The sequence below is a fragment of the Panicum virgatum genome, chromosome 6K, assembly GCF_016808335.1.
Source record: "Panicum virgatum strain AP13 chromosome 6K, P.virgatum_v5, whole genome shotgun sequence".
Classification (NCBI taxonomy): Eukaryota; Viridiplantae; Streptophyta; class Magnoliopsida; order Poales; family Poaceae; genus Panicum; species Panicum virgatum.
In genome coordinates this window covers 40479271-40492064 of record NC_053141.1, presented here as the reverse complement: position 1 = coordinate 40492064, position 12794 = coordinate 40479271, and the positions used below count along the sequence as shown (strand labels likewise).

Sequence of the window (12794 nt, the reverse complement as noted above, 5' to 3'; positions counted from 1 at the left end):
CTTATGTATAGTACACATTACATTCATTCAGACAAAGTGGTATTACAGTGTCAGTGAATGTAATATGTGGACTTTCTGACACGATGATCCATGAAGAATAGCTCCTTCAACATCGTAAAAATGTTCATGCTTCATGTGATCCAGATCTGTACCAGTTTCTTTAGTTTTATTTCTCAGTCATGCTATCCATCAAATATTTTATGCTGGATGGCAGGTTGAATTTGACTCATGAGGGTGGTCCTAATATCTGTCTCAGGAAATGATTGATACGGCATTCTGAATCGATGCAGTAAGCAGGAAACTTTTAATTGTTTCATTGCCAGATGAAATGCAGCCAAGCCCCTCTCAACTTTGCAAACCTTTTCCAGCAATCTGTCTGATTTGCATTATTTGGTATCATCTAGTCAGCATAAGTAAAGAGAGGTAACCTCTCTTGTGCTTTGGAGCTTGTATTTATAGACATCATGTTTGTAGACTGGCTTATTGCTTGATTTGGTAATCCTGTTTTGCCGGTCAATGTGAAGAAGCTTTATGAGCAAATCATATGTAAAGGAAAAGAAGGTAAACCAAACGTTTGCCCTTAAAACTTGAAAGTAGCAACCACAAACTTTTATGTTGTGACTGTAAGCATGACTGCTTTTGTTTACAATGACATCATTGTATACCCCTTCATTAATGCATGGGCTGTTGTAGCCCGTTTAAAAGTTGCAGGTTCATGCAAAACTGATGATATGAACAGTTTGTTGCTTGTGTCGTTGCATTCCGGATTCTCATCAGGTCATGGAATTAGTGGCGACACTTGGATTGATGTACAATTGGTGGTTCAACTTGCTGTGATTATTTGTTGTATATTGATCTGCAATTAATTGGTGGTTACATATTGAATTGACGGTCCACATTGATGTGGAAAAGTTGGTTGCATACTGAATTGATTGGCCTGCAATTGGTGGTTTTAGATGTCTGCCACTGATTGCTTTTCTAACTAATGGCCATTGAAAAAAATGATTCAGCTCGGTGCATAACTTACTGGATTTATAAAAACCTTAATGATCCCTTTCCTAGTACTACCTTCACGATATTTTTTTTCTCCTGTTCCATCTCATAACTCCTAAGTCTTAAGTGCATAGCTTGCTTTGTGCCACAACAAAGGAATCTGAGATGACAAGTGCTAGTTCAGCTGTAGATGCACGCTGGACGTCTCCTAACAAGCTCAAGTTGGTCACCATCCTGAGCATCGACGGCGGTGGCATCAGAGGGATCATCCCGGCCACCATCCTTGCCTTCCTTGAAGCAAAGCTCCAAGTAATTAAGAGATAAGTTCATCTGGTGTTTCATTTATGTCAGGTGATGGTGCCTCCAGCTGAGTCCATCCATTGTGCCTATTTGTAGGAACTGGATGGGCCAGATGCTCGGATTGCAGACTACTTCGATGTGGTCGCTGGCACTAGCACCGGTGGCCTCTTGACTGCGATGCTTACAGCTCCAGACGCTAATGGACGGCCACTGTTCGCTGCCGAGGACCTGGCGCGGTTCTACATTACCCACTCCCCCAAAATCTTCCGACGGAGGTAACCAAACATGCATGACAAAATTATACTTACTTGACAACAGTTTGCTCATACACATGGTGACTGTTCTAAGGATGTTGATGTGATCACCGTGCATTTTGCAGGAACCTAATCCGGTCCAAGATCGCCAGCAAGCTGAAGATGTTGTGCGGTCCCAAGTACGATGGCAAGTACCTCCATGCGCTGCTCCGTCGGTATCTCGGCGACACGAGGCTGGACAGGACGCTGACCAACGTTGTCATCCCGACCTTCGACATTGCATACATGCAACCAACGATTTTCTCCACCTTTGAGGTAACTGAAGTATTGAACAGGCTCCAATCTGTGGATATAGGAGGGGGGATACGGTGATTTTGTGTTCTCTCTTTTTTGTTTAACTTTGTTGAGGGTGCCACTGATCAAACTTTACTTGAGGCATTTTTTATGGAGTCACAGAGGAAAACATTTTGTTTGTCGGTCTAGTGTAACACTGAGGGAAATTTAATTTACCTTGTTGATTATGGACTACGCAAACCTTGGTCTTGTTGGTGGAAAGCTACAAATCCATTTTTTGTTTTGAAGTGTAATATACACGACATCCTGACAAATTAACAAGTCACATCAGCATTTATTTTCCACTGGTGATGCCTAGAGAAGTCAAGGATGTGCTCTCTCAACTCAGGTGCTGTTTGTTTCCTATGGGCTTTTTTAGCCCCTATCACATCAAAAGGAATTTTATCAAATAAAATTTGTTTATAAATATTTGTTGACAGATGAGTGCTAATTCGTGATATGAATCTAATGAGCCTGATTAATCCATGATTTGCTACAGTAATGCTACAAAAGGGAATACTTGAGTTCTTTGAAATTAAATTATTCAAGTGAATTTGTTTTGTCATTATTTTTATCCAAATAGCCTAGTACTTGACAAAAGGGAATATCTTATGTACAAATGTAGCTCTTTGTGTTCATTGAGAGTAATATAGGATTTTATTTTGCAATGTGAACTTCTATTAGTGAGAAGGTTAGTGACAAATAATTTCAGTCATCTTAGGAGATCCTACATGGGTCATTTATGTAGGTCTTTCTCTTCCTTATTCGTATGCTGATTTGTTTAGATTTTTAACAAAATGTTTAGGTATTTATTGATATTTATTTGACATGCGCTCTTATTTGGAGTCAACTATAAAAGTCAGACTGCTAATTTTATTTATTATATAATTTGAATTAATTTGACAATATTAGTTAGGCTAGTATGATGTTTCACTTAGCAAAAGATTCCCTTTTGTTTGAATACCTAATTAAATTTGTTTATCCTTCTCTTAACATTCGACAACCTCGTCTAGAATTTGAATGGCTCATGTAATTCGTGATTCTCACACTCACCCATGGTCATTGTATTTTTTTTAGAGGGGAAGTAAAAATAATGTTTCACGCCATGTTGAATAGTTTGTTTCCTTATGTTTAGGTACACAGTCTTCTTGTGCCGGGCATTCTTTTAATTTTATTTATAATTTATAGATTATTTGAAAAATGACATGTTTGAATGGACTAAAACTTAAGTTTAGTCATGGCTAAAGTTTAGACATCTAAACTTTACCGGGCTAAAATTAGCACCATTTTGTTTGGATATATGGGCTAAATTTTAGATGTACTACCGAGTAAAATCACTTATACCCTTGTGCCATGCGTATGACAACGTTTAGAGGAGGATATTTTGGTATTTTACAATCAGGTACCAGAATATGTACTACCGAGTAAAATCACTTATATCCTCATTAGCTGGTTTTAAAGAACTAATAGACTAAACTTTAGTTAGAAGGTTGACTAATTTTCCCCACGTTTACCCCTCCTATTTAGATTATCTACAACTAATTTTTTATGTAACTAAAAATTGGTCTTTGAATCCAAATATGCCTGTAGTAGCTCTAATATGTACCAATACTGCTTGTTTTTGCATACATTTTATTGTTCCCTTCTTGGAAGCCATGACCCATTTCAAATTCGAACAAAAGAAGGCCTCTCTGTCGTTTGTTTTGATAAAATATCTTGTAGAGTAGAATTTATCCTTACTTGCATGCTTTGGACCCCTCTGGTTTGCAGATTACAAAGATTTCTAACACCAAATAGATATACTATAAAAATATGTTTAAGAAGAGTCTAATGATACTTACTTGATATCATAAATGTTAGTACTTCATTGTATAAATTTGGTCAAACTTGAAATATTTTAACTATAAAAAAAATTAGAATGGCTTACAATTTGGAATAGAGGGAGTAGAGTCTATCCTTACTCGTATGCTTTGGACTCCCTTTGGTTTGCACCAGCGCGGCTAATCAGCATGCCAGCACATCTACCTTGAACATCAGCATTTTTACCTAGCTAAACTAATTGATGTATCCTTCCATGGTTTCCAAGAATCTCTTTCCTCTCTAAATTATGTGAATCTCTCCTTAATTAACTGCATCTTCACCAGAGATAAGAACATTTTTCTCTGTTCTTTCCCAAGCACCATCATCACCATCGTAAGAGCAAGGTTAATAATACAGTTGGCCGCTGGATGTGAGGATCCTTATAGCCTACTCTCAATCTACTCATATAGTAGTTAGTCCTTCACCATTAATATATGGTTCATTTATTTCTCTCACAATGTTTCTTGGTTCTTGTGTCGAAGTCGGCTGCAAGCTGCCCACTTCCTCTCTCTCCTCTTCTTTCTCCTCCACCTCAGCATTCAACCTACTTGTCTACAGCCTATTATAATACTTGCTCTAAGTACACGGTTTTCTCATCTCCATGCTCATAGTCACACCAACGTTGTCTGTGTTTTAACCCTCACTGTTGCACAACTGTGCAAAGAGAACAAATGAGTAGGAGTTTAGATGTTGCACTTTGTCCTAAGCACTGCGTGGCCACTCTAATAATCAATTTTCTAGTTTATGGATTGATTTTTTTCTTTCTCCTTTTAAATAGTTAATATATCCGTGTAATATCAAGCTCCATACCTAAATTATGATCCTCCTCGGATGAGTTTCACCGCATACAAATCGGTTACCTACCTTGTTGCCATATTGACTTGAGACCCCGCGATCAAATAATTGTGCGAAATATAAATAAGGTGGACATTGGCACGTGCATGTGGTGGAGATGTTCATGGCAAAAAGCCGCGCGGCACGCCGCAGGAGACATCAAACCGAGAGGAAACGATAGCTTGATGGCCATGTCATAAGCAGTTCAGACCTCTTTTAATTTGCTAGGCCTACTACTTACACTCGTTGACACTTTTTTCTTGCGAAGGGTGGAGATTATATCAAACGTGAGCAGCGCAGACTCATCTTACACAAAACAGCCGAGCACTGATGGACCCTATGATGAAAAGATCTAGCTAAAAGCATAAAATAATTAATCTTAATCCTTTCACGATTCTATTAACTATTTCCATATATATCTATTTGAGTTGTACTTCTATACTATTGCTATATATATAACAAATCAATATATTGGAGGATTATTTGAGTAAATCTGAGATTATATCAAACGTGAGATCCTTTCACGATTCTATTAACTATTTCCATATATATCTATTAGAGTTGTACTTCTATACTTTTGCTATTTGCTATAACAAATCAATATATTGGAGGATTATTGAGTAAATCTAGACCGTTAGATTTTCATAAAATCCAACGGTGCAAATTTTTCTCTTTTTTAGATTAATGTGAGAATTTTTAGATCCTCTCGGTGAACATGGTGGCTTCTTTTAACACTATTGTATTAAGATAATAGATTGGACATGTTTTGACGACTAAAACCACTACTATAATCAATCTTTTTTCTTGATGGCTCAGTACCGACACACAATAATATTAAGCCTGAAGGATGTTCCCCGATAGGTAAATCACCCCCTGTTTTTTTTTCCTGATAGGTAATACTGAGGGTAGAGGTCACAAATACTTTGACGTCGCTAAGTTTCCTTAACGAATACCCTCAGAAACTGCCATCACGAATATTTTTTTAGGGCGCCCTCAAAAAAGAATATTTTTTATGGCTACCAGTCAAACAAATATTTTCCTTTGACGGTTTTTAGCATTTTTGCTTGTCGGTGTTTGACACACATGTGAAATTCCAGTTTCCAGTAATGAATATGATCCCACCTATATAATCTGACTAATTAGAAATTCTTATATGTTTATTATCTGTGCTACTTTCTTATGCATTTTGGTTTTACTGTCCCTCTAAGTGTTTGGGTTATCAGGCAACAGGTCCTTATGGGCTCTGATCCAACCACCTAGCTTTTCCTGTGTACCTTTGAAGGCTGCTAGTCTTAGTATGGTCCAATCACGACCAGCAACTTTCGTTTCATATGACCACACTAATTGCTAGCGGTTCTCTAAAGAGATTTTGTTTGTGCGTCAGTTAACTCGTTGCTTTCATGCCACCTATCCTGTTTTTTATGATCAGTTGAGGCACCAGCCGTCGAAAAATGCGCTCCTGTCGGACATATCAATGGGTACCTCAGCGGCACCAACCTTCTTCCCGCCACACCACTTCCAGACGAAGGACAAGGATGGCAGGAGGAGGGCCTTCAACCTTGTCGATGGTGGCCTCGCCGCGAACAACCCCGTAAGCTACCTAGCGCCTACCTGAACATTATTTTTTGCCCGTGGTCTCATGCTACGAGAATGAACCGGTCACGCGCAGACTCTGTGCGCGATGAACCAGGTGTCCCAGGACATCATCCTGGGGAACGGGCACTTCTTCCCGGTGAAGCCGGCAGACTACGGCAGGTTCATGGTGATCTCCCTCGGCTGCGGGTCGAACCGGAACCGCAGGTACTGCGCCAAGGCCGCGGCCAGGTGGGGCATCTTCAGCTGGCTCATCAAGGGCGGCACTGCCCCCATCGTCGACATGTTCAACTCGGCCAGCGCCGACATGGTCGACATCCACCTCTGCGTCCTCTTCCGCGCCCTGCACTCCAGCGAAAACTATCTGCGGATTCAGGCACACGGGACATAGATGAACTCCATCTCCACTTCCAGTTTTTTTACATCTAGCTTGTACATGACTAGCTGCCGTGCAAATGCAGTACGATCGATTGACGGGCAGCGCGGGCTCTGTAGACGACTCCTCCAAGGAGAACATGGACAGGCTGGTGAGGATCGGGAAGAGGCTCCTGGACATGAACGTCTCCCGGGTGGACCTGGAGACCGGCCGGATCGAGGAGGCGCCCGGCGTGGGCACCAATGCCGAGCAGCTCACCAAGTTTGCCAAGCAGCTCTCCGACGAGCGGCGCCGGCGGCAGGACGAGCTTATTTATTCCGAAGCAGGATTCCAAAACCATGCTGCTTGGTACGGTGACTCGTGAGCGGCAGGACGAGATCATTTATTCCGAAGCAGGATTCCAAAACCATGCTGCTTGGTACGGTGAGCGGCAGGACGAGCTCATTTATTCCGAAGCAGGATTCCAAAATCATGCTGCTTGGTACGGTGACAATTGAAATGCATCCGGCCGATCGAACAGATTTTCAGACGTTATCTAGCTGTTTGCGTTTCGTGCTTTGGCGTATGCATTACATTTACCGTGTGATGTGTAATATTATCAATAAGCTAAACGTGTTGTTTTACTTCTCGAGAGCAATCCTTTGGATTTCTAAAAGACTAGGTGTATGCCCATGCGTTGCTACGAGTGAAACAATTTTTTTTCTTCGAGTGTCAATAATCTTTATCGGAAAATATTTATAACTACCTTCTGTGACAGAACCGTCAAGTTAAACGGCTTAATTAAGCGTAATGGCCATCATTTGAACGCATCAGGCGCATTAGCTTAATTAAGTGTAACCTGACAGCCTGTTTCCAACCCATAGGCCGATCGAAACACACCAGAAGTCTCGCGCGACGGCGAGCACAGACGGTACCAGCATAATATAATTTCACAAAAATAGATAATAACATATATATTTACACAATCACTTTAAATTTAGAATTTACATAAATTAAATGACAGCAGCGGATGAGAATATGACCTGAGAGGAAGAAATTTGATTGAGAACCCATAAAACGAAATGATAACTATGAACACGTGAGGACGTCACATCGAGCCCACTGATGCGAATCCTGGTTAGCTTCTATACCTGAAACAGGGTAAACAACAAACCCTGAGTATACTAATACTCAGCAAGACTTACCCGACCAGTGGGTATAACTTAGCCCACAAATCTAGACATGCAAGGCATTTGGCTGGTGGTTATTTTGCATAAAAAGCTTCTAAAAGTGGATCCTTAATTTCAATATTTTAGCTCCAAATTTCCATATGCTTAAACCATCAACTTGTATTTGCACCTTCTAAGCAACCATAGCAACATTGAAATATTAAATCAAGATAATTAATTCCTAACCATCATTTAAATTCCATATAGCATCACTACGATGTGGTGCTGTGATCAAGGTGCTCATATCCGAGATGCGACGTACGGCGGATCGATCCGATTTAACCTTGCAAGGTAGACCTAACCAACACGGCACGTATTGCCCCGTCGGATTATACATGCCAACCATTCCCCTCCCCGCCTCGAACTACAGGAACCAGCCCAACGACATATGGTCAGCCGAGCTCAACGTGAGACCACCAAAATAAACATGTGCAACCCAATTCTCCGCGACTACTCGACTCGCCCCAGGAGTTGGGTGCGGGTTCCTGTACTTTCGAAGCAAGGCAGTACTCGGCTTACCGGTTTCGACTACCTCCTACTCCCGGCATGCAGTTAGTACAATTCAAACTCGATCACAGGGCCAGGCAACGAACGGTCCTTAACCGACACAGGCGGGCTAGCCTTTCCCCGCCCGGTCTCCATTTTCTTTTTCTTATCCAACCTATTCCAATATTCCATATACTCAAAATAACGAGATATCCTATATCTCGCGAGTGACCCGAAATCACTCGTCTTCTACCGAGTTGTATTAAGCATAGCATTTCTATCGTCCTCTACATACTAGTATAACTCGAGGAGACCTAGGGATCATGCAACTAGGGTTTCAAATAATTCCTGAACCTAATGCACAAGTAATAGAAACATAATATAGGTGTCATAGTTTGAATTAAAAGGATGTGCACCGGGGCTTGCCTGGGATTAACACTAAGTCAGTGTTAGTTAGATGACACTTGCTTGGCGAGTATTCCGGTCCAAGCATGTACTCCTGGTTCTTTGCCTCTTCTGGATATGTCCACCAAACATCGTCTTCGTGTTCTGTTCCAATATCACGTTCTTCACGTGGTTCATCTATCGTACCTAAATGAGGTGCAATAATGCATATGTATGAATGCACAGTTCTGAGTTGCTCAACAATATAGATGCTATTATTTTTCCTTCACGATAAAGTTGTAGTCTAACAAGTAACAAACAATCATATCACATGGGCAATCGTTTATAGAGTAGTTAACTACATTTCTAACTACCCATGGCATCATGATCAATGGCGCAAAAGAAGTTCACTAACTGCACAAACAAGCAGTAGTTGATTTCTATAACATGCAGGTCATGTCTTATTAATAATTAAATAACTCAGTACATAAACAACCAAAAATTTCAGAAAAAAATATTATAAACAGAAGGTACAAAGAGCAATCTACTCTGTAAAAATCATGTCATTTCATGCATCCATTTAATCCGAACAATTCATTCATTCAGACAACTCCTAGAACAAGATTGAATTATACAGGTCAGACCAGAGCAAAACAGAAGCTGAAAATTTAACAGGAGGTCGACACAGGGATGAATTAGCTACTGTGAATTTTTCATAATTTTATCTACACAGAATTAATTCTGAGAAAATAAACAAAACAGACATCAATCTAAAAAGATTCATTTTTAACTTCTGTTCTAGTCATGAACTGATGCTCAAACTTCATGGACAAGCTACGCTATTCAAAAAGAACACTCAGAAATATTTTCATGATTTAAAAACAATATAAATTATTTCTCATAATTAAAGCCTACTAAGCAAGGATTAAATAAAAGAAATAGCTACACAAATCTATAATTAACGATATTTGGACAGTGGTGTTCATTTAGTATTGGAAATACACAGAAAAAGTTTCATCAATATATCTAAATAATAACATCCAGAAATAAAAGAATATATTATTCTACTAGATCTAGCCTAGACTAGGGTTTCACCTAGTTAAAAGTATTAACTGGTACTCAAATTTTTACACAAATCTAAGAATAGCATGAAGTAGCTACCCACCAAAAATAACCCATATATAGTGAGTAGAACTCCTAGAATAATTATAACCTATGTAATCTAATCTTTTTCCTAGATTAAAATAGAAGCATAATATGAACAGGTGGCTGTAACAAAAGTTGTAGGTTTTGATCTAAGGATTCCAAAACATTTTAGTTTGCATTTTTCTGATTTTTCTACTATTTTATATGGAATTTACAAGTTTGCTGTTTTTGAAAACAAAAGAAAAAGGAAAGGAAATCTTGCATCTAGACCCCTGAACTTCTATTTCTTCTCAGCATGGGTCCTTGGCGGACGGGACAGTACAGGGGAGGTTCGGGCGGCCGTTTTCCGGCGAGGTTCGGCCCCGGCGGCGAGGGGGGAGTTGGGGAAAAGGTTGAGGGGGCTCGTGCGCACCTGTGGGTGGTGGTTTGGGGGCTCGGGGTGGTCTGTAAGGGTGGCGCCACGGCGAGCGGCGGGCCGGCGGCGAACTGAGCCGCGGCGGCGGCGTTCCGGCGAGGTGTGGAGAGGGCGGCTGGGCTGGGAAGGTTCAGCAGGGCCGGGCGGAGTGGAGGCGCTCGGCGGCACGGCCCAGAGGCGCGTGAGCGCGGCTCGCGGCGAGCAGCAGCTTGTCGACGACGGCATGGCTCGGGAACGAGCGCGGAAACTCATGGAACGCGATGGAACGAGGAGAGCATGAGCTTCGGGGGCTCACCTAGAGTCGATTTGAGCCGTCAAGTGAAGAAAATGATGACCAGACGAGGGAGTTCGACGTCGAGGTGGAGCTCGGGCGGAAAAAGGGGCCGACGGCTCTGTTCCACCTCGATTCCCGGCGATGGAGGGCTGGAGCTTGGCAAGGACGAGTCGGGGAGGAAGCTACGGTGATGAAGGAGCTTTGGTTGCGGTCGATTTGAGGGAGATGGTCCGGAGGCGCAGATCGATGGAAGGGGCGGATGCTCTGTTCTTGGTTTCTGGAGGTTGAAGAAGAGCTGAGCGAGAGAGTGAGAGGAATGGGAGGAAGCGCAGGAGAGAAGGAATGGCAGGTGGCGAGGTCGGAAGGAGAACGTGAAGGACTTGACGACGTCGCTGGCGGCCGGGCAACGCGGCAAGCTTCGCTGATGGCCAGCGCACGGTGTTAGCGGGCGGCGTTCGTGGCGAACTTGGACACGGCGACGATGCACGGGAGAGAGAGCAGGGAACACGTGGCTTGATATTTCTGACTCCATTTGAATTTTCAAATTGTGATTAGCACTCCTAATTGAGGGGTGTTACAATCCTACCCCCTTAAAGAAATCTCGTCCCGAGATTTAAATGGAGAAGAAGTAAAGGAGAACAACTGATAAACTCAGGGCATTGCGCTCCAAAGACAAGGATCGGCCGATGTGGGTGGTAGTCTCTAGATTAATCACTATAGCTGAGTTTAATAGTATAAACATTGCCAGCTGATTTGTTAATTCCTTGCTCGATATGGTTCTGGAAGACATAAGTTTCATAGTAACTCTACTGTCATTATCCAAATGGAGATTAACCGTGCCACTGTGCGAACTAATCAATTGTTTTTCCACACTAAAAAGCTCCAGGGCTTCAGCTTTTGCTGTGAATGACTGTAGATAATATATGTGGACACAATCACCATCAATCGTTAATCAAAACACCATTACCGAGCATACGACGAGAATTCACATGTAGCATAGATAGGTCATGCATGGATAAGCATTATGAGAATGAGGGATAGCAAGGAGGTGATCTAAAAATGGAGGCATGATATGAGAGAAACAGAGACTAACCATCACAGACTGCAGGAAATAAGACTCTTGCTTAAGTTTCACAAACAGCTTGCGTCCACCGACAAGATTACCGGATCAACAATCACCATGAGATTCAGTCTGGCTGGGCAGCAACAGGAGATTAAGACCGATAACCATTCAGGAACCTTAGAGAACTATAAACGAAACAAGCAGGATACATGGAACAAAACCGATATGCTATCCAGAGACTTGGCTGACAGAGCAACGACATGAGTTACAAGGAAAACATGCTGAGGCCATGATAGAAAAAGAGATTTATCATTGCACTAGATCATCTTTACGATAAGCGACAGAGAGGTTCAACAGTGAATGTCAGATATGATTTTGTCCAGCAGGTACATGAGCATACCACAGACATAAGCAATTATTGAGAAAACTTAGTTGGGATTAGCGAGTCAACAAAAGGTCTACATTATGCATAAATTCTGATTTTTGCAGCACAAACAACTATAACTAGCACTGCATATAAGAGTTTATAGCTCCAAACTTTGATCAGGGTCATTTATAGGACTGAAAAGGATACACACACATTTTGAAACCAGGATTTTCTATTAGGGAGGAAGGAGCTTCCACTTGCAAGTAGCTAGGGATGCATCAGAATGACAATGATGCTTTTAAGCAAACACCTGAACTTGATTCTTGCACGGCTCTTCAACTAGATTGGATAACTAAGTGATGTAAGGTTTTCCGATCAAGAAGAAAAGATCAAACAAAACAAAGAATGATGATGAGACAAGGTGATCAAGTTCTCATAGAGCTAAGATCACAACATGAGGAAAACAAATGTCGGCGAGATTCATCACAAGACTTATGGATAGTAAGAGAGGATAGTACGAGAGATTGATTTACGAGTGGTGTTTAGAACATCCCTGCTCAGAGTTTATTAGCTGAATGATTTGCATGATGCTAGTTGTAAAATATGTTCATTTATACCAATGCAATGCCAGTGTAGTGCCATGATGGGATGTTCCATGCACAAAACAAAATGGTGCATATGACATGATGCATTTGCCATAATGTCGACTCAATGATGCATACACCATGATGCATAATAACAATGCTCTTGAGTGATGCTCGCCATGAGATGCATGAGTATGATGCACACATATATGAGTTGAGGATGCACATGATGCCATGCCCGTTAGTGGACAATACCCAGAAACTCAAACCTAAACAACCCATCCGCACTGTTATTCGTGTAGGGCCTACCTCCTTAAAAGATCA

The 12794-nt window shown here is 41.5% G+C and overlaps 1 protein-coding gene across 1 annotated transcript; it reads left to right on the top strand.

Moving 5' to 3' along the window:
- Nucleotides 1-1143: 1143 nt before the first annotated feature.
- Nucleotides 1144-7249, top strand: LOC120712648 (patatin-like protein 2). Its single transcript, XM_039998486.1, has 6 exons — nt 1144-1302; nt 1390-1568; nt 1673-1862; nt 6004-6165; nt 6244-6543; nt 6629-7249. Exons 1-6 carry the CDS (start codon nt 1159-1161, stop codon nt 6905-6907), a joined length of 1254 nt encoding a protein of 417 aa, XP_039854420.1. The 5' UTR covers nt 1144-1158; the 3' UTR covers nt 6908-7249.
- Nucleotides 7250-12794: the final 5545 nt, after the last annotated feature.

Coding starts and splice junctions, on each gene's coding strand:
- LOC120712648 (XM_039998486.1), top strand. CDS start 1,159: ATGACAAGTGCTAGTTCAGCTGTAGATGCACGCTGGACGTCTCCTAAC. Junction 1,303..1,389: donor TCCTTGAAGCAAAGCTCCAA/GTAATTAAGAGA, acceptor GCCTATTTGTAG/GAACTGGATGGGCCAGATGC. Junction 1,569..1,672: donor CCCAAAATCTTCCGACGGAG/GTAACCAAACAT, acceptor TGCATTTTGCAG/GAACCTAATCCGGTCCAAGA.